Source organism: Diceros bicornis, chromosome 6 (genome assembly GCF_020826845.1).
Source record: "Diceros bicornis minor isolate mBicDic1 chromosome 6, mDicBic1.mat.cur, whole genome shotgun sequence".
Taxonomy (NCBI): domain Eukaryota; kingdom Metazoa; phylum Chordata; class Mammalia; order Perissodactyla; family Rhinocerotidae; genus Diceros; species Diceros bicornis.
The window spans coordinates 79,520,935-79,540,073 of NC_080745.1; the positions used below are offsets into that span (position 1 = coordinate 79,520,935).

Below are 19,139 nucleotides of genomic sequence, written 5' to 3' on the forward strand. Positions count from 1 at the left end.
GTGTTAGATCTGGTATTTTTAATGTCACAAATTTTGTTAAGATCTTTTTTCTGCCTTTAATTGCTATATTAAACTAGAAAAATAGAAATCATTAGTATGTATATTTTACATGAAGCACCAAACATTAAGAGTATTATTCTTGTGAATGAAGATAACCTTTATGTTTAATTTTTAAAAGATTGTAAGAATTTCTTATTTGTTTAGTTTTTGAAGATAAAAGGAATGAAGCCATTTGTACTACCAAATACCTAGAGGCAGAAAAAGTAAAAATCAAGGAAAAGCCTCAAAATGATGCTGAAAGCCTAAGGTAAGAATGGCCTATTATTCTTTGTTATAAAATCTGGTAATTTTTCAAGTTGTCAAATGGATTTCAGCATAAAGCTAAATGCATAGATTTTTTTTAAAGTTCCAGATGAAGACATTATTTCCTTCTCTGTGTATTCTGAAACATGCTAATAAGCAAACACTTCACTGGCTAGAAAGTGCTACACCTAAGTTTCATGATGTATTGAGTTGATGATACTGAAATCAATTTTATCTTCTCTTATACCTCATGGACTCAGCGGTATTCACATCCTAATAGATTAAGACAAAGTATTGGTTCCACAACTCTCCTTTCTGTTTGTTATTCCTAACTTAAAAAAAAAAAAATGTTTGAAATTGTTTCTTATCTTTCTAGATTTCTGGAGAAAAAAATCACAATCTACTATTTTACTTGAAATGTGTTACTCTGGTTTTGTGCCTAAAGAATGAAAGTGTATTTTCTGTATGGAATATTTAGATGCTTTTTATGTACTTGGGTAATTAAAGAATGGCTGATGTTTGAAATGACATAGTCATATACACAAAGAGAAACTCCCCCCCCCCAGTTCATTAATTTGCCTATTATTTATTAATAGTTCAGTGTTGTAGTTGCTGGCTTAATGTTAAAGAAGTTCCTATACTATCTAGGCTTAATATAAGAAAAGAAACCTCATTACTGAATCTATGAAGAAGCAAATGAAGCCTTCTTTCACATAAATCATGTAGGAAATATGTCCACTAGAGCTGAACAAATGCTTCATATTAGCAGTGTATTGCCCTGGCCATAATTTTAGTAGATTGTGAGAAAATATTTGCAATTTAATTTTATGTTAAGTTTTATAAGCATGAAATATCAATCTCCTGGGTGATATGTGTGATGCAGAATGAGTTTCTGTAATGACAATCTGCTCATTGATTTTTTTAACACTTGAAAAAATGGTAATGCCCACTGGTGTCATTATAGTTAGTAGTGTAAGGGCTTTCAATATGAACTCCAGTTTTGTGGGTTTATCTTTCAGTTATAAAAATTTGCCCTGGGTTAAAATTAAACACACAAAGTCTGTTACAGAGTGCTTTTTCCTTCTTAAATGGTGACAGATAGAAAGAAACATCAGTCCACGTACCTACTCCAGTTTCTTTACATTTTAGGAGTTATTAAATGAAATGCCAGTATTTATCAATTCCCACTTTAAATTCTTTGATATGTGTAGCTTAGTTTCCCTACTGGTATGTTTCATAAAGGTTATTTCAAATGTAAAGAGCAGAGTCAAAGTACTGAGTATGAAGATTTTAGGAAAGAGGGCCTTCAGACCCATAATCAGTGCAATAACAAGAAGCTAATGATGGCAAGAAAATGATATGACATTTATTCAACTTTATCATGAAGGCAAAAATTAAGTTGATTTTATCCTTAAATTTTGGAATAGTCTTTATCATCTGTGTGTTCAAATGTATACTGAATTCTGTAATAGTTGCCTTTTTCTTATTTTTTCAGGTTTAACTGCTACTAGTGTGGGTGCTATTTTCATAGCAGGGATTCTCAAACTTGGCACTGTTGACATTTGGGGCCAGGTTATTCTTTGTGGAGGGGGACTGTCAATGTAAGACAATTAGCAGCATCCCTTGCCTCTACCCACTAGATGCCAGTAGCACCCACTAACCCCCAACTGTGCAACCAAAAATGTCTCCAGACGTTGCCAGATGTCCCCTGCGCAGAGTGGGTGTGGGCAAAATCGTCCCCAGTTGAGAACCAGTTTTATTTTAAGGTTATTATAATTATACTTTTATTAAACTTTAACCAGTAAGCAAGTAAGAAAGTTCACCTCTATGAACTTATTGTTTCTACTTTTAGTGATTAGAAAATTTTGATACATATTTTATTCTGTCTGTTTTATTGAAATTCTTTTATAACAATTATGTTTTTTTAAGTTAATCTGCCATGTTTAGGTTATTTGTTGGATTCTGTCTTGATGCCACCCATTAATGTAGAGAACCAGTACTTTACATTCACAGTGGTTTAATGGTCTCTGCTTTAGGTAAGCTTTCCTTATTTATAAATACCAAGATGTCTGTTTATTTAAAAGATTCTATTTTGAAGAGTATGGGATCATTAATTAGCACATGTTAAGGCAGCTAACTTGTAGAATATTGCTATGATTAACAGTTAAGTCAGAGGTTAGATTAATTCATAAGAAGCTTCCCAGAGAATTGTGTAACTATGACTGAGCTAGTTTTTTCATATAGTCTGGGGAGGAGAATGATAAAGCTCAGAGTCTTGAGAGGCCGTAAGCATAGAGGTTAAGATTTACAAATCTCTTTGAATCCCAGCTCTGCTATTTACCAAGTTAGTGACCTTGGACAAGCAGTTTAACTTGTCTATGCCTCAGTCTCCACATCTTTGAAATTAGGTTAATAAGAGCACCTACCTCACAAGACTGTAGTAAAAATTAAATGACTTTATATATATAAAGCCCTTAGAATAGTGCTTGGCGCACAGTAGATGCTCTATAATTATTAGATATAATTTTAATTATATAATTACTCATGATTTCAGTTTTATTTCATATTATCCTTGTGGATTTCATATTCAGTCTTCTTTATTATTTTAAATTTTACCTATCCCTTAAATGCAGAGGGTCCCTAAAGGTTAATCATTGTTTGTCTTCTTAATGTGTTCTCTCCATGGTCTATCTCATCTAGTCTAATGATTTTAGTTATCATCCGTAGATAATTTCCAAATCTTTGTCCCTAATCCCTTTTTCCTAATCTCCAGTCCTGAATTCCCAACAGTCTAATATAAACATAGAAATAGATCTGAAGTGATGCTGCCCTGCTTGAACAAACAAACAAAAACAGAAACAAAAAACCTTATCAAAAGTTCAAGGGCCTTTATAATCTGTGCCTATCCATTATCTCCCTGCATTTCTGTTGCGTACCCTACACTACTAGTGCATCAGAGTACTATTTGTGGAATTCTGAATGTGCCACAGGCCTTCACACCTCTCTATCCTTCTCCTTTTCTTCTCTTTCTTCTCCATTAGCTAAAATCCAACTCGGGCCTCAAGGCCCAGCTTACATGTCATTTTTTGGGGCATATTGCTCAAATCCAAAATGTAGCAGGCATTTTTGACATGTCCACAAATCTCATCATTCTCACCCTACCCCAGTCCATCACCAAGTTGAAATTCTTCCACTTCTTGATCTCCATTGCTAACATCCTAATTCTAGCCACCACCATCTCTCACCTGGATCACAGTAACAATCTCCCCTCTTCTACCTTTCAATCTCTTGTAAACTGAATCATGTCATCCCTCTTATTAAAATCATTCAGTGGCTTCATAATAAACATAATAAAACCTGAACTCCTTAGCGTGGCCTACGTGACTTGTCACAATGTGGCCTCTGACCACATCCCCGATGTTATTTTCAAACATGGTCCCCTTCTCGTTCTGCTCCCTCAAGCACTCCAAGCTTTCTTCCATCTAAGGACCTTTGTACCTTTCCTTCTAAAATTATCTGTTCACCTCTCTGCTTTCCTGTCTCCTGCCTGGTGGGACATACGGCATCCTTTAGGTCTCAGTTGAAATGTTTCCTCAGAGAAGCCCCCCTTACCCTGTGATCTAAATTGCATAACCTCTGTTATTTTCCTACTAGCACCCTGTATTTTTTCCTTTATAGCACAGATTCCATTTTGTAATTACATGTTTATGTGCTTTATTTTGTTAATGTCTCTCTCCACCGTGTGCTCAATATGAGCAGGGAGCCTGTCTACTTTGTTTACCATTGTAGACTCCTGGTCTAATACTTTGGTACATAGCTTGGCATATAGTAGGTGTTGAATAAATAAATGGAGGAATAAATGAATGTGATAAATTATGAAAGCTTTCCTCTACTGTTCCTTTTTCTGTTCATAGAGAAAATAGTTATAATTCTGTTCTATCATTAATCCTATTTTATAATAGTTATGTGTATCAATCTATCCTACTGGACTGGGAACTCCCTCCACTTCTTGTTCATTTTTTACCAGTTTCTGCATCTAGCACAGTCAGGGGCACATAGTGTTGAACAAATATTTGTTCCAGTGATTGAGTCTACATATAATTTTATTTTCACTACAAGGAAGATAAAAGTTCTTCATATATTTTCAGTGTTATTTGCAAAGACATGGCATATTCTAACCACTAGGATAGCCCCATGGAATTCTTTCCACTCTTGATTTTGTCTTCCATGTGGAAAAAGCTTTACTGGTTTAACCTTCCTGGCCCCCTTGCCCCCAACACCCTCTTTTCTTATTCTAAGATCAAGAGGAATGATTCAGTCTGATTGGTGAGTTTGGAAGGGTAAACTGGAGCCCAGCCCCTTCCTTTTTCCTATCTTTTTGGAAGTTGGCCTTCCTCAGAGAGTGTGTGTTCCACTCTGCTCCTCCATCCCTTAAGTTTTACAGTGGTAGGACTCCATGAGAGAAAGCCTGTGGCATCCAATTCTGCCGTTAATGGTGTAAGTAAGGTTAGTCTGATTCTAGGGTTCAATGCTAGTAAGTCCTTTGCTTGCAGATGTAAGCCACATTCTCCTATATCTGCTATATTAGTAGTAAATGTAACATCTTGGCCTCCCTTCTGCCTTCTTTGTTTCTCAATTGGGCAGAATTTAGTCAGGAAAGATGAGTGTTAAGTATTGGACCCCTTCAAATTCCCAACACCTATTATTTTTATTATTATTCAACACCAGGGTCACCAAAATACAGTTCTTGATCATGACTTTTTATTTACTCCAAATAGTAACATACCAGACAACTTGAAACATTTCAGGCATTTTCCTTACCCACAAAATTCTTTCTAGAATGGTTTAACATTTTTTATAACCAGTGTTTGTGCCTGTTTAATACAATAGGAGGTTGGTTTCAGAAATGAAGCTGCAAAGTCAACAACATGAGGTTTTCCTTCTGAACATTTGAAGATAGTGTGGTTTTGTGAAGAGCATATTTGCAATGGAAACTGCACCAAAGTTAATATACACCTGCTACTGAGAGACTCTAAATGCATTTATATGAAGTAGTAAATCAATGCTGTTGCCTCTTCAGTGAAAAAGTCATCCAGTTAAGTTGGTCATAGAGGTCACATTGATGGTCCTTAAGATTTATAAGAAAGCATAAACACATGATGGTATTAAAATACTTCCAACCTCTCTAAAGGATACACAGATAAATACGTATACTTACACATGTATATATTTTTTATTTTGCCAAATATGTATAGACGTTTTTAAATTATGAGAGTAGGCTATGTTCATTGAGTAAATAATTCAAACACTACAAATATGTAAAACATCAAAGTCTCCTCTCTGATCACCTCACTCTAGAAACCCTTGGTGTAACCATTGTTAAAAGTTCAGCATGTATTCTTTCAGAATTTACCTATCTCTGTGTGTATGTGTGCATGCATACGTACATGTGTATGTGTTTAGCAAAAAATGAGATCACACCTACTGGTCTGTAATTTGTTTTATTACTTAGACATTTCCCATGTTAGTTTGTACTGATCAATTTTGTTCTTTTTAATGCCAGTGCATGGAGATGCCATATTTATGTAACTTGTCTCTCATTGATGGATTGTAAGAATTTCTAAATATTCATAATTAGAAACATTTTTATAAATGTATCCTTAAACACTTGTGGGAGTGTTTCTGTAGCATTACTTAGAATAAGCATCATTTAATAGAGTAATAAGAATTGTTATCCAGGCTATGTTGAGAAAATAACGCACATTTACTTTGCAGTGCTCTTTGTTATCAATAAGAATGAACTCAAAGTGGACAAGTGTAACAAGATCTCAGTACTAAAGTTTCTGGAAAATACTGATCAAATAATTATATATCTATAGCCAACCTGTATCATCCCTCTCTTTTTTTAATGTTTATAAAATATGAAAATCCCCATTTAATTCCAGGATCATTCTTAGCTATGTATTTTATTGAATATTTCTGTTGACTCTGCATCTTTTCTGGTAAAACTTCATCATTTATTCATTAACAGAAGTGTCTCTGCAGCATTGATTATGTAGCCTTCAGGCTAATAGAGATCCCCTGTTTTGTGAATTCCTGGCACATATTATAGTTATTAAAGCTTCTAAGTAAATACAGGGGAAATTTTCATGATAGAATCAATTGATTATTTTAAAAGTTATATTCTGATGTAAATGTGCCTGTTTATAAAAGTCCCTAAACTTTGAAATAATTTTGCTCATTGTACAAGCCATATATAATATTAAAGTAATGATTTTCAAAATTCATTAGTATCTTTGATATCATAATACAGTTTTTTAAAATTTTCATATGTTTACCTTTGTAAACAACCCCTTTTGGTATGCAGGTGGGGAAGATGATAAAAAATTTGTAGTAAAAGCAGATGCCTCATCCAGTCAACCCAGGACTTGGAGTAACAGAGATGCTGGCAGGACCCCTCTCTCTTTTACCTCCTTCTCAACAGATCTCTCTGGTCAGCCTTAGACACCTGTGAAGGTTCTTACCTGTCTGCTGGTGGCCTGGACTGAGGGAAGGCATGATTAGAAAATTGAAATTCTGCTTTCACACATTCAACTGTCAGACCTACTTTCAGAAATAAATTGTATATGAAAGAGGATGACCTATGTGTCTTTAAAATAGTATTTTTGTGTTTAAATGGCACTAAAATAATTTTCATATGAATTAATATAGAGAAATAATATTAAGAAAATCAAGCCGTGGAAAAAGTAGAAAGGACTACTTATTAAACCTCTAGTGTGATTAGGAAACCAAAAAAGATAAGATTAATAGACTTAACATGTAAGATTTAAAATTCCATGTGTCAAAAAAGTCATCGACATAGAATGATAGACTGGGAGAAATTTATAGTAATTATAACAAACAAGGGATAACAGTTTATCAAATAATCAACTGATAAAAAAATCAACAAGAAAGCACTAAAATCAATAGTTTTCCACTCATGTATTTATCCAACAAATGTATGTTAAATGCTTACTTTGTACCATACACTATGCAATTTACTAGGGATACCAAGATGAATAAGGCAAGGTAATTCAGTTATCCTGCTTATCAACTAAATGCAGATTAAAACCACTAAATATTATTTTTCTATCAAATTTTGGCAGACATTCTTAAATGCCGTAATTACAAGTGGCAAGAGTGTAGTACAGAGGTAATTCATACATTGCTGTGGCAGTATACAATGCATATATTTGGAATGCAATTAGATGTATATAAATTATTGTAAGCATTTAAAAAATTTTTATGCCGTTTGACCCAATAATTCCACTCATGAGCTCTATCCCAAGGAAAATAATTCTAAGTACAGAAGAAGCTTTATGCACAAGGTGTTCCTGCAAATATTATTTATGGTAGGAAAAAAACAGGAACAACTTAAATGCTGTACCATAAATGAATGGTTAACTGTACTGTAGCCACTTGGACTACTACGTATTTATCTTAAATGGTATTAATTGGCATGTAAATAACTGGGGGAAATGTATATGATAGTGTTAAGCAAAAGAAAAAACTAGGAGGCAAATTACATAATCACTATTATATGGAAACACAAGGCCATGATGAAATATACCTAAATTTTAATAGCATTTGAGTTTGTGTACTAGGACTTTGGGTGATAGTTTCTTTCTACCTAAATAGTATTTGTACAGTGCTATAGCTAAAAAGAGTATTCTTTAGTTAAGGCTTTTCTATGGCACTTAGAGGTAACTGAAAAAAATTTGGAATGATGCAGGAAATCATAAAAATACACAGAACATAAATTTTAGTAAACTAACTAGTAGTGTTGGCCTCGTCCTCGTCATTATTTGATGTTTCAGAGAAGTGACAATAACCAGTGCAAACTGCCCTTAGTTATTGTGCAGTAGGTGAAGGAAGTCCTTCTTGACTCCTGTAGGCAATCAGTCTATGCACTGAAGCATGAGATCTGCTTACCATTATACAGCTTTGGCTAGCTGCAAATGTATTAATATTCATACTATTATCATCTAGCCCCTTTTAAGGCTAGCAACAGCAATCTTTTCTTTAAGTGCAGATCTAAATTCTACAGCTTGATTATATGCTGAATAGTGAAATACTTCCTATAATTTGCTCTAAATGTCCTCTTGAATTTCAGTAGTCTCCCATTCTTGTTATTAGCTAACCAAAGGGGAAAGTGGTCACTGCCCAATTCCAGTGGGCATGAAAGATCTTACAGAACTTACAGTCTGTTTGAGCTGAAAAAGGGGAGGGGCAAGTGTTGATGGTATGGTGGGAAGAAAGATCCCTACCATTTTATTTGAATAGATAAACATATGAAAATGAAGCCTTAAATACATTGTATAGCAGCATCTACAGTACATTGTAACTCTCCTTTTAACTTTCCACTTATTCTTTAAAAATATTTATTACAAGGGATTTTATGCTTGTGTAAAAATCTAATGCTCAAAATTAATAACTTGTTCTATCTTTCCCACTTGAGCATTCCTTCAGAATTCCTATTTACTATTACATTTCTAAAAGTTCAGAACACAATGAACTTCACATATATAGGATATTGTTTCCTCGTCCATCCCTATAGCTATTGTGTTTTTCTTCCCTAACTATATGTAAGTTCTAAAGTATAATAACGTAATGAGCATCTGTGAACTAAACTAGAACATCCCCACTAACTTGCGTTAGCTGTGGGCTCCTCCTGTGTCCCATACTCTTCCTTTCCCCAAATGTAATTACTGTCCTACATTGTGTTTCATTTTCTTGTGTGTGTGTGTGATATAACTTATTTGATTCATTTTCTTGCTTGTATATAATTTTCTTTAAGTTATGATTTATTTAAATTTATGCCATATATTTATATTTATGAGCCGCCTGTTATATATATGCATGCCAAAATAATATATTGGTTTATTTTTTCTTGTTTTTGAGTTATATATAGATGGTATCAGACTGTCTGGGACTTGTTTTTCATTCAACATTGTTTCGAAAATTTACCCATGTTGTTGAGTGTATATGTGTGAATATACCACAATTTTTTTTCTCTTTTTAATGCACATTTGGATTGTTTCCGGTTTTTGTTATCACAAACAGTGCTCTTATCATCCTGGTGCACATGTGCAAGAATTTCTCTAGGATATGTGCCTGGTGGAATTGCTGAGTATAAGTGTATGAATGTTGAACCTTACAAGATAATGACAAACTATTTTCCAAAGTGATTAAACCAGTTTATACTTGCATTAGCACATTATAAAATTTCCCATTGATCTCCAGCCTCTTCAGTACTTTATTTTCAGACTTAGTAATTTTTGCTAATTTCCTGGATGTAAGATAGTATTTTGTGGCCTTAATCTGCATTGCCCTGACTACCTATGTGATTGAGCATCTTTTCTTCTGTTTATGGGCCCTGTGTTTCCTTTTCTGTAAATGCCTCTTAATTATTCTGCCACTGGGTTGTTTGGGTAATTTACTTTTTCTTAGTTTCTAGAAGTTTTTTATTTTCAGTCTTTTAATAATTCTGGATTTTGTCTGTTAACGCATTGAAAATATCTTCTCCCAATTTATGAGGTTTTATTTTTGGTGCTCTTTATGCTGTCGTGCTTGAATAGAGTTCCTACTTTTACTGTGGTTGAAACTATCAGTCATTTCTTTTTATGGTTAGCATTTTTGTATCTTGTTGAAGAACTTTTTCGCCACCCAAGATCAGAAGGATATTCTTCTGTATTTCTTCTAATAGTTTTTAAGTCTTGCCTTTCATATTTAAGTCGTTATCTGAAATTGATTTTTGTTTATATGTTCAGTAAGATCTATTTTTATTTTTTTCCACATGGATAATAAATTGTCCCAGCAGCATTTATTGAGTGGTTTCTCCTTCCTCTAGTGATCTACAATGTCACATCTTTTATAAAAAAATAATAATATATTACTGAATCTTTTTCAGGATTCTATTTTCTATTCTGTTTCATTGGTCAATTCATTCATTTCTGTTCAAAACTGTCTTAATTACTTCTAAATGCATATTATTCAGTTTTAATTATTTAATTACTGATACTTTATAATGAGTTTTTTTTAGGTGGTTGTTTTAATATTAATAGCACAGTAACCAATGCAGACTTAAGTAATAATGAGTCTTGATATAAGGTAGGACACTACTCTTTGTCCTTTGTGTTCATCAGGACTGTCTTGACTATACTTGGCTCTTTGCTTTTTATGTACATTTCTGAATCAACTTATATCCATGAAAATATGTTGTAATTTTGGTTACGATTCCACTCACTCAACAAAGACTTTACGTCTTTGTTAAACTGAGACTTCCTGTCTGTAAACTTAGGGTATCTCAATTTATTTGTCTTCTTTAATATCTTTTGATAAGACTTTACAATTTTCTGCTTATCAACCTCATACATTTTTTGTGAGTTTTAATTTTAGATACTTTGCAGTTTTAATTGCTGTTGTAAATCATGTTTTTTTAATTATTATTATTGCTGGTGCATGGAACTATAACAGATTTTTGTATGTTGACTCTGTGGCCATTATCTTTGCTAAACTTGATTTAAAAAAAAAAATTATTATAGAGCCAGCCCTGATGGCCCAGCAGTTAAAGTTCTGCGTGCTCTGCTTCTGCAGCCTGGGTTTGGTTCCCGGGCACAAAACCACACCACTCTTCTGTTAGTAGCCCTGCTCTGGCAGTGGCTGGCATAGAAGAACCAGAAGAACTTAGAACTATACACAACTATGTACTGGGGCTTTGCGGGGCGGGGGGGGAGGGGGGTGCGGGGGAAGGAAGGATGAAAAAGTGGGGGGAAGATGGGCAACAGATGTTAGCTTAGGGTGAATCTTCCCCGGAAAAAAGAAAAACTTATTATAGAAGATTTAAAGCACATTCAAAAGTAAAAAAAGAAAAACATAATGAATCCTATGTACTCATCTCTCAAATTTAATAGTTATCAATTTATGGCCAATGTTGTTTCATCTATATCTCCACTCATTTTTCTCCTGTGTTACTTGAGGAAAATCATACACATCATATTATTATCTTATTATGTCTCTCTAAAACATAAGAACTTTAAAAAATCATAACTAGAGTCCATTATTATGCATAAAATAATTAACAGCAATTAACTGATATCATCAAATATCCAGTGTTCAAGTTTTCAATTATTTATAAATGTCATTTTTTTGTTTGTCTGAATTAAGTTCCAAATAAGATTCACACATGACAATCAGCTGATATGTCCTTTAAATCTCTTTTAATCTAGAAGCTTCTCCTCCTTTGTTTTTGTTTTCTTTTTTTAACTTGTAATTTTAAGTTTTTTATCCTGTAGCGTTTCCCACAGTTTGGATGTGGTTGATTATATTCCCATTGTATGGTTAAACGTGTCCATTTGACTTACAGATTTTCTGTAAATTGGTAATTGGATCTAGAGGCTTGATCAAATTCAGGTTGAATTTTTTGGCAAAACTATACCAAAAGTGGTAGTGTGTTTTTCATCAAGAGGCTCATAATGCCTAGTACCTGTCCTTTTTTAGATGTTAGTGGCCATTGATGCTCAATTATTTAAAAAATTTTTTTCTGTGGCTTAGACTAAATTATGCTTCAGAAGCAGTCAACCCCAAAATCTCAGTGATTTACAGCAGATGTTTATTTCTTGCTCACACCACATGTCCATTGGGAGTGAGCCACACTTTTCCTCCTCATCTTCATTCTGTGACCAAGTGTGAAGTAGCAGCCCCTAGTGGGATATAGTCAGTTTCACAGCAGAAGTGAAGGAGATCATGATGAAGCATGCATCTGCTCTTAAAGCTTCTGCTCAGAAGAGATACAATTACATGTGCCCGTATTTTATTGGCTAAAACAAGTCATATGGCCAAGCCTGACATCAGTAGAGCAGAAATGTAACATCCTGTAGAGAGGAACACTGACTATAGGTGAACAGCAAACTATCTGCTACAACGACATCTGTAAATAACGAGTTTGTTCTTTCTTTATAGTCATTATGCCTTTAAATTCTTTTCTTGTCTTCTTGTGAATTGGGGCTCCAGTACACTGTTGAATAAAAACAGTGATAGGGAGCATCCTTGTCTTGTTGCTGATTTTAAAGAGAAAATTTCTTGTTCTTTCCCTATTATGAATGTTTTGTTGAGAGTTTTATGGATATACTTTACGTGATTAAAGCAGTTACCTTCTTTTTCTAGCTTGATAAGAGTGTTTTTTTTTGTCATGAATAAGTGTTAAATTTTATCAAAATTTTTTCTGTATATATTGAGAAAATCTTATGTATTTTTCTTTAATCTGCTAATGTGGTGAATGACATTTGTAAATATACAAATATTAAACTATCCTTACATTCCTGTGATAACTCAGCTTGGTTATGGTGTATATTTTTTAACATACTGCTGTTTTTTTTAGTAATATTTTAAGATTTTGCATTTATATTTATGAGTGAGATTGACTTTTTTTTTTTTCCTTTTTGTACTGTTATCGTATGATTTCAGTATCAAGACTATATGGACCTTATAAAATGAGTATGGGGATATTATTTCTTTTTCAGTTCTCTAGAAGATTTTGTGTAAGATTAGAATGATCTATTCTTGGAAGTGTGACATTTTTTAGAACTTACTTCTAAGCCCATCTGAGTCTAGGGTTTTCTTCGTAGGAACTTTTGGACCAGTTATTTGATTTTCCTTAAGTTAAAGTACTGTTTAGTCTTTCTATTTCTTCTAAAATAAATTTTGAAAGTTATATTTTTTCTAGAAATTTGTCCATTTTGCCTAAGTATTCAAATTTATGGCATAAAGTTGTTTACTATATTTTCTCATTTTGGGGAAAGGACACTTTTTTTAATCTCCAAATTTTATTTTGAAAAAAATTAAATTTATGAAAAAGTGTAATAGTTCAATGCACAACTGTAAATTTTTTATCTGTCTGTCTGTCTATCTCTCTATCTTGCTGCATCATTTTAGGTGGTGTTGCAAATATAACAGCACTTGATCCCTAAATACTTCAGCATGTATCTCCTGAGAAAATGAATATTCTTCTACATCCCCACAATATAACTAACACACTTAAGAAATTTAATAATGTTATAATACTGTTATCTATTATACAGTCTATATTCATATTTCTCCTTTTATCTTAATAGTATTCTTTATAGTTACCTTTCCTTTTTTATTTTTTTAAGAGTCTAGGCCAGTTGTTTTGTAGAATGTCTCTCAATTTATATTTATCTATTCCTTTGAGATTAGATTCAGGTTAAACATTTTTTTGGCGAGAATAAAATATAAGTGATATCGTGTCCTCAGAGCATTACATCAGGAGGCATATAATGTCAGTTTGTTTCATTTTTGGTAATGTTAGGTTTGATCCCTTAGTTAATATTGTGTTTGCCAGATTTCTCCAATGAGAAAGTATTATTTTCCATTGATAATTAATAAGCGATATAGAGAATGACTTTTTGAGACCTTGTGCATAGCCTTTTCCTCAATAACCTTTCACTCAATCATTTTAGCATCCCCTAATGATTCTTCCCGGAATCAATTATTACAGTGGTGGTTACAAAATGGTAAGTTTCTAATAATGAGATTCCTTCTTCATTTATTAGTTGGTAAAATTCTGTAAAAAAAAAAAAAGAGAGAGGTGTTCCCTTTTTCTCCCCACCCTTTTAATTTCTCCTATTTAAGATTTTCTGTGGACTCATGGATTTCTTTTTTATTTCATGTGTTATAATCCATTAATCCATTACTGTCATTATTTTTGATGTTCAGATTGTCCTAAATTTGGCCAGAGGCAGCCCTTGAACTCAATTTCTGTGCCTTTTGACATGTTGCCATCAGTTTGTGATCATTTCCTTTCTTTCTTGTGCAACAAGGTATTCTAGGCTCACCTTATATATTACCTACCTCAGCCCTGTGACCAGTTATTTTTTTGAGGAGTCCTGATATCTTTTAGTTGGGAATGGTATTTAGAAACTAAGATTAGCATGCTAGATGTGCTCATTGCTACTGGGTGTCATTGCTTCTGAGCATGTTAAATGGACATAAATAAAAATACCATTTTTTAAAAATTATAAATTTATACTGATCCCTTCCAATGCAAATCCAAAATGACTGTTTTCTCCTCCCTCCGTTCTGTATGTACATCTTTCTTCTTCTAGTGAAAACTCTGATTCTTAACAACATCAATGTAATTATCCATTTCCTAAATCCTACAATATTGCAAAAATAATTTTAGATTTACTAGCTGTATACGTCCATTAACGACAAAAGTACTAAATAAGATTTAAGATTCCTTTGTCATTCTTATTGCCTTACGACATATCCCAGTGAGGGTGTATAGACTACTGTGTTTGAAAATTACTTGAGTTAATTCTTCTTTATTTTTGTCTGTGATTATAAATTTGAAATGCAGTTAGGTTTATTTGTTTCTGTTTGTGTTTAACTGAAGTGTCATTTTGTGTCAAATTTTATGGTTCTTTTTCTCAACTTTATTGATTTAATTTTATTTGTTAAATATGTAAATAAATCATCTGCATGATTCAAAAGTCAAAAGTATATAAAAAGATATACCCTGAGGAGTTTCATTCCATTCCATATCTATTCCACTCTATTTTCACTCACTGCTGTAGGTAACCATTTTCCCTAGTGTCTGGTTTATGCTTCTTGTCTTTCCTTTTGCAAAAATAAGCAGATAAATATATATTCTTGTATCCCTCTCTCTTTCACGTATGTTAACACACTATATATAATCTTTTGTATCTTACTATTTTTCACTTAACAATATATCCTGGAATTTACTCCATATTAGTTAAAACATATTAGAATCATCTTTATTCTTTTTATACTGTTTAATACTCCATTATATGGATGTACTATAGTGTATTCAACCAGTCTCATAAGAATAGACACAGATTGCTTCCAGTATTTTATGATTACAAATAATGTTGCAGTAAATAACTTTGTGCATATATTGCTTTGTGTTTATAGGGTATATTACTGATGTGGAATGGCAGGGTCAAAGAAAAATATAAATGTATTTTTGTTAGATATTGCCAAATTCTCCTCCATTGAGGTTTAACGTTTTGAATTCCCACTAGCAATGTTTGAGTACACCTGTTTCCCCACAGCCTTATCAAAAGAGTTTTATCAAGTTTTTGAAGTTTTACCAATCTGATAGATGAGAAATGATATCCCTGTGTAGTAAATTTGCAAGTTTTTATTATGAGTGAAATTGACCATTTTTCATATGTTTAAAATTGATTTGTATATTGTTTTCTGTGAACTGTCTATTTATGACTTCTCCCCATTTTTATATCAGAGTTTTGGTCTTTTTTTTCCCCTTGATTATAAAATTTCTTTATATATTATGGAGATTAGACTTTTATCTGTGATATATGCGGCAAGTATTTTCTCCCAGATTGTCATTCATCTTTTGACTTTACTTATGTTTTTTGCTTTTCAATTTTTTAAAATGTAATTGAATTTAATACTCTTTTATTGCATTTATATTTTGAGCCATAGTTAGAAAGTCTTTGACCACAACCAGCTTATGAAGGAATTTACCTATACTTTCACTTTGTCCTTATATGGTTTCATTTTTTACATTTAAATCTTTGATACAGTTAGAGTGTATTTTTGTATATGCTGTGAGATACAGATGCAATTTTAGCTTTGACTATCCATTTATATCCACATAGCAAATGACTATCCAGTTTTCCCAACATGGTTTATTAAAGAGTCCATCTTTTTTTTTCCCCAAGAGTCACCTTTATCATATACTAAATGTCCACTTGTCTTTTGGTCTATTTCTGTATTCTGTGTCCCACTGCTCTATTTATATGCCAGTAGTGCGCTGTTTAATTATAAAGGATTAATAGTATGATTTAATATCTGGCAGGGCTAGTCAACATTCTTTGTGTTTTCTTTTCCAGGGCTTTCAATGAAAAAGAAAAACATTCAAGAGCTTTCCTAGAATGTTTATTTTTTTTTAGTATTAACTTTAGAATTGATTTGCCTAGCACCAGGTTAAAAAAAAAAAGGTGTTAATATTTTTATTGGGATCAAATTAAATTTTAATTAACTTGATGATAATTAACATTTCTATGATGTCCTATCCAAGAAGAAGTCATGTTGTCACAATGCTTGTGACATTGATTCTCAGCTTTTCCAGGTATATTGTCAAATCACCCAAGAAATGAGGTAGCTTTATTTCTTCTTTAAAATTCCTATTCCTCTACTTATTTTCTCAGATTAATTTCAGTGGCTAGTTCCTCCATCAAAATATTAAAAAGTAACAGAGACAGTGGGCCTCCTTGTTCCTGAACTTAAGGGGATTGACTTTAGGATTACCCCACTAAGATGCTTACTTTAGGACTGACATGTGTTTTTTATCATATAAAAACAGTATCCATTAACTCTGATTTTTATTGAGTGTTTTTATCAGGAATAAGTTTTGAATATTTCAAAGCTCTTTTCAGCACCTCTGGAGGTGATTACATTATTTTTCTCCTTAGAAATATTAATAAGGTCAATTATATTAATGAATTTCTAATATTGAACTATACATTCATTCCTAGAATAAATCTTAATTGGTCATACTGTATTATTTACTTAATGTGGTTTGAGTTCTTTTTGCTAATATTTTACTTAGAACTTTTGCATCAGTATTCATATATTGGCGAGTGTGTGTGTGTGTGTGTGTGTGTGTGTGTATTATCTTTCTATCTTTATCAAGTTTAGGTATCACTATTACACTTGAAAAGAATTTGACTATTTTCCTTATTTTTTATACTCAGGACCAACTTATATAGTATTGGTATTATCTGATCTCTAAAACTGTTTTTGCTTTTTATTGTTAGTATAGTTCTTTGAAAACTTAATCTGTTTCACCTATGGTTATTAGGTGAGAGATAGTACTTGGAAGGGGCTACAACCTTTAAAGACAAGAAAGAAGCAAGAGGGGAAATTAAGGGCCCTGGAGAAAAAAAAGAAAGTCATAAAATTAAAAAACACAGCAACCCTTACACCCCCAAAATAGGAGAGCCATTGATTTAAAACTTCCTTCAATTCTACAAAGCCAGTACTCTCAACCGTGAGGCTTCAGACCTGTTCTCAGCGTTTTCCTACACAGAGTGAGACTTTCTCTTTCTGAGGGTCATTTAACCTGTGTTTCATCACTCCATATCCCCTTCCTTTTCTTTCTCTTTTCTTCCATTTAATTGCTGCTTCACTCTCTGCATTGGTGTAGACTTCAGAGCTGGTTCTGCTGGATATAGATGTTTATTTCCCTACTTACATGTAATTTCAAGTTTCTAATATCTTTTATTTCCTAGTTAGCTTGTAGGTATGGCTTATGGGTGGCCTTATTTGGTCTTCTTTTTGAGAGATAGTTTTTGTTTAGGCAGTTGTTATTATCCTATGGGAACCTGGATTACTGTCATTGTCTTTTTTTTAAAGACAGGCTTATTGAAGCATAATTTACATCCAGTAAAATTCACTCTTTTTAGTATACAATTCTATTAATTTTGGCAAACACATTCAGTGATGAACCATCACCACAATCAAGATAGAGAATACTTCCATCACCCCAAAATGTTCCCTCTTGCCCATTTATAACCAATGCCAGCAGTCTGCCCTCAGCTTTTGATCTATTTTCTTTTCCTAGTTTTGTCTTTTGCAATATGTCATATAAAATGGAATAATATGCAATATAGACTCTTAGGTCTGGCTTCTTTTATTTAGCATAATGCATTTGAGATTCATCTGTACTGTTCCATATGTTAGAGATAATGGCAGAAAATTTTACAAAAATAATAAAATACTTTAACGCACAGATACAAGAAGCTCAAGAACTCCAATTAGCATTTTAAAAAAGCAAACATGTATGCACATCATATTCAAACCTCAGAAAAACAAAAATAAAAGGGAAAATCATGAAGGCAGAAAGAGAAAAGAAAAGACACAAAGACACATTACACACAGAGAAATGAAGGTAAGAATTACAGTAGACTTCTCATCAGAAATTGTGCAGGCCAGAACATAAGGGAATGACATCTTTAAAGATTGAAAGTAAGAACTGTCAATTCAGAATTCTCAGCAAAAATATCTTTCACAAATGAAGGCAAATTAAGATATTTTTAAACAAATACAAGTTGATAGAATTCCTTGCCAATAGACTACGTTACAATAAAGCCTGTAGTAAGTTTTTCAGGAAGAAGGAATATAACAACAGATAGAAACTTGGAGCTACACAAAGAAATAAAAGCTCCAGAAATGGTTAAAATGATGGTAAATATAAAAGCATTTTTTCCCATTTTTAATTGCAAGATAAATTACTCCAGCAAAAATAGTAATAATATATTTTATGTTTGTAGTATGTGTAAAAGAAAAATGTATGATAACAATAGAACAAAAAAACTGGAGGGAGAAATTGGAAATATACAGTTGTAAAGTTCTTATACTGTAAGTACAGCAGTATAATCTTATTTGAGAAAATACAGTAATAAATTGATGATGTATATTATAAACCCAGTGCAAGCATTACAAAATTTTAAAAATATGTATGAAAAATAAGTCAGTATAGGAGATAAAATACAATCATTAAAAAAATCAATTAATCCAAAAGCAGGCAGAAAGAGAGGGGAAAAAGGAGCAAAGAACAGATGGAACAAATAGAAAACAACTTGCGAAATGCTATATTTTTAATCCAGCCATATAAATAATTATACTAAATGTAAATGGTCTAAACACACCAACTAAAAGATAGAGATTATCATGTTAGATAAAAGAGTAAGACACAACTATATGGTTTCTACAAAAAACCCACTTTAAAT

The 19,139-nt window shown here is 32.6% G+C and overlaps 1 protein-coding gene across 1 annotated transcript in view; it reads left to right on the forward strand.

The window, feature by feature from the left end:
* The window catches only part of CCDC172 (coiled-coil domain containing 172), a 54,261-nt gene that overhangs the window by 32,740 nt on the left and 2,382 nt on the right, over positions 1-19,139 (forward strand). Inside the window, exon 7 of the mRNA XM_058544078.1 lies at positions 205-307. Within this exon, the coding sequence (XP_058400061.1) occupies positions 205-307 (103 nt within the window). The remainder of the gene's footprint in view (positions 1-204; positions 308-19,139) is intronic.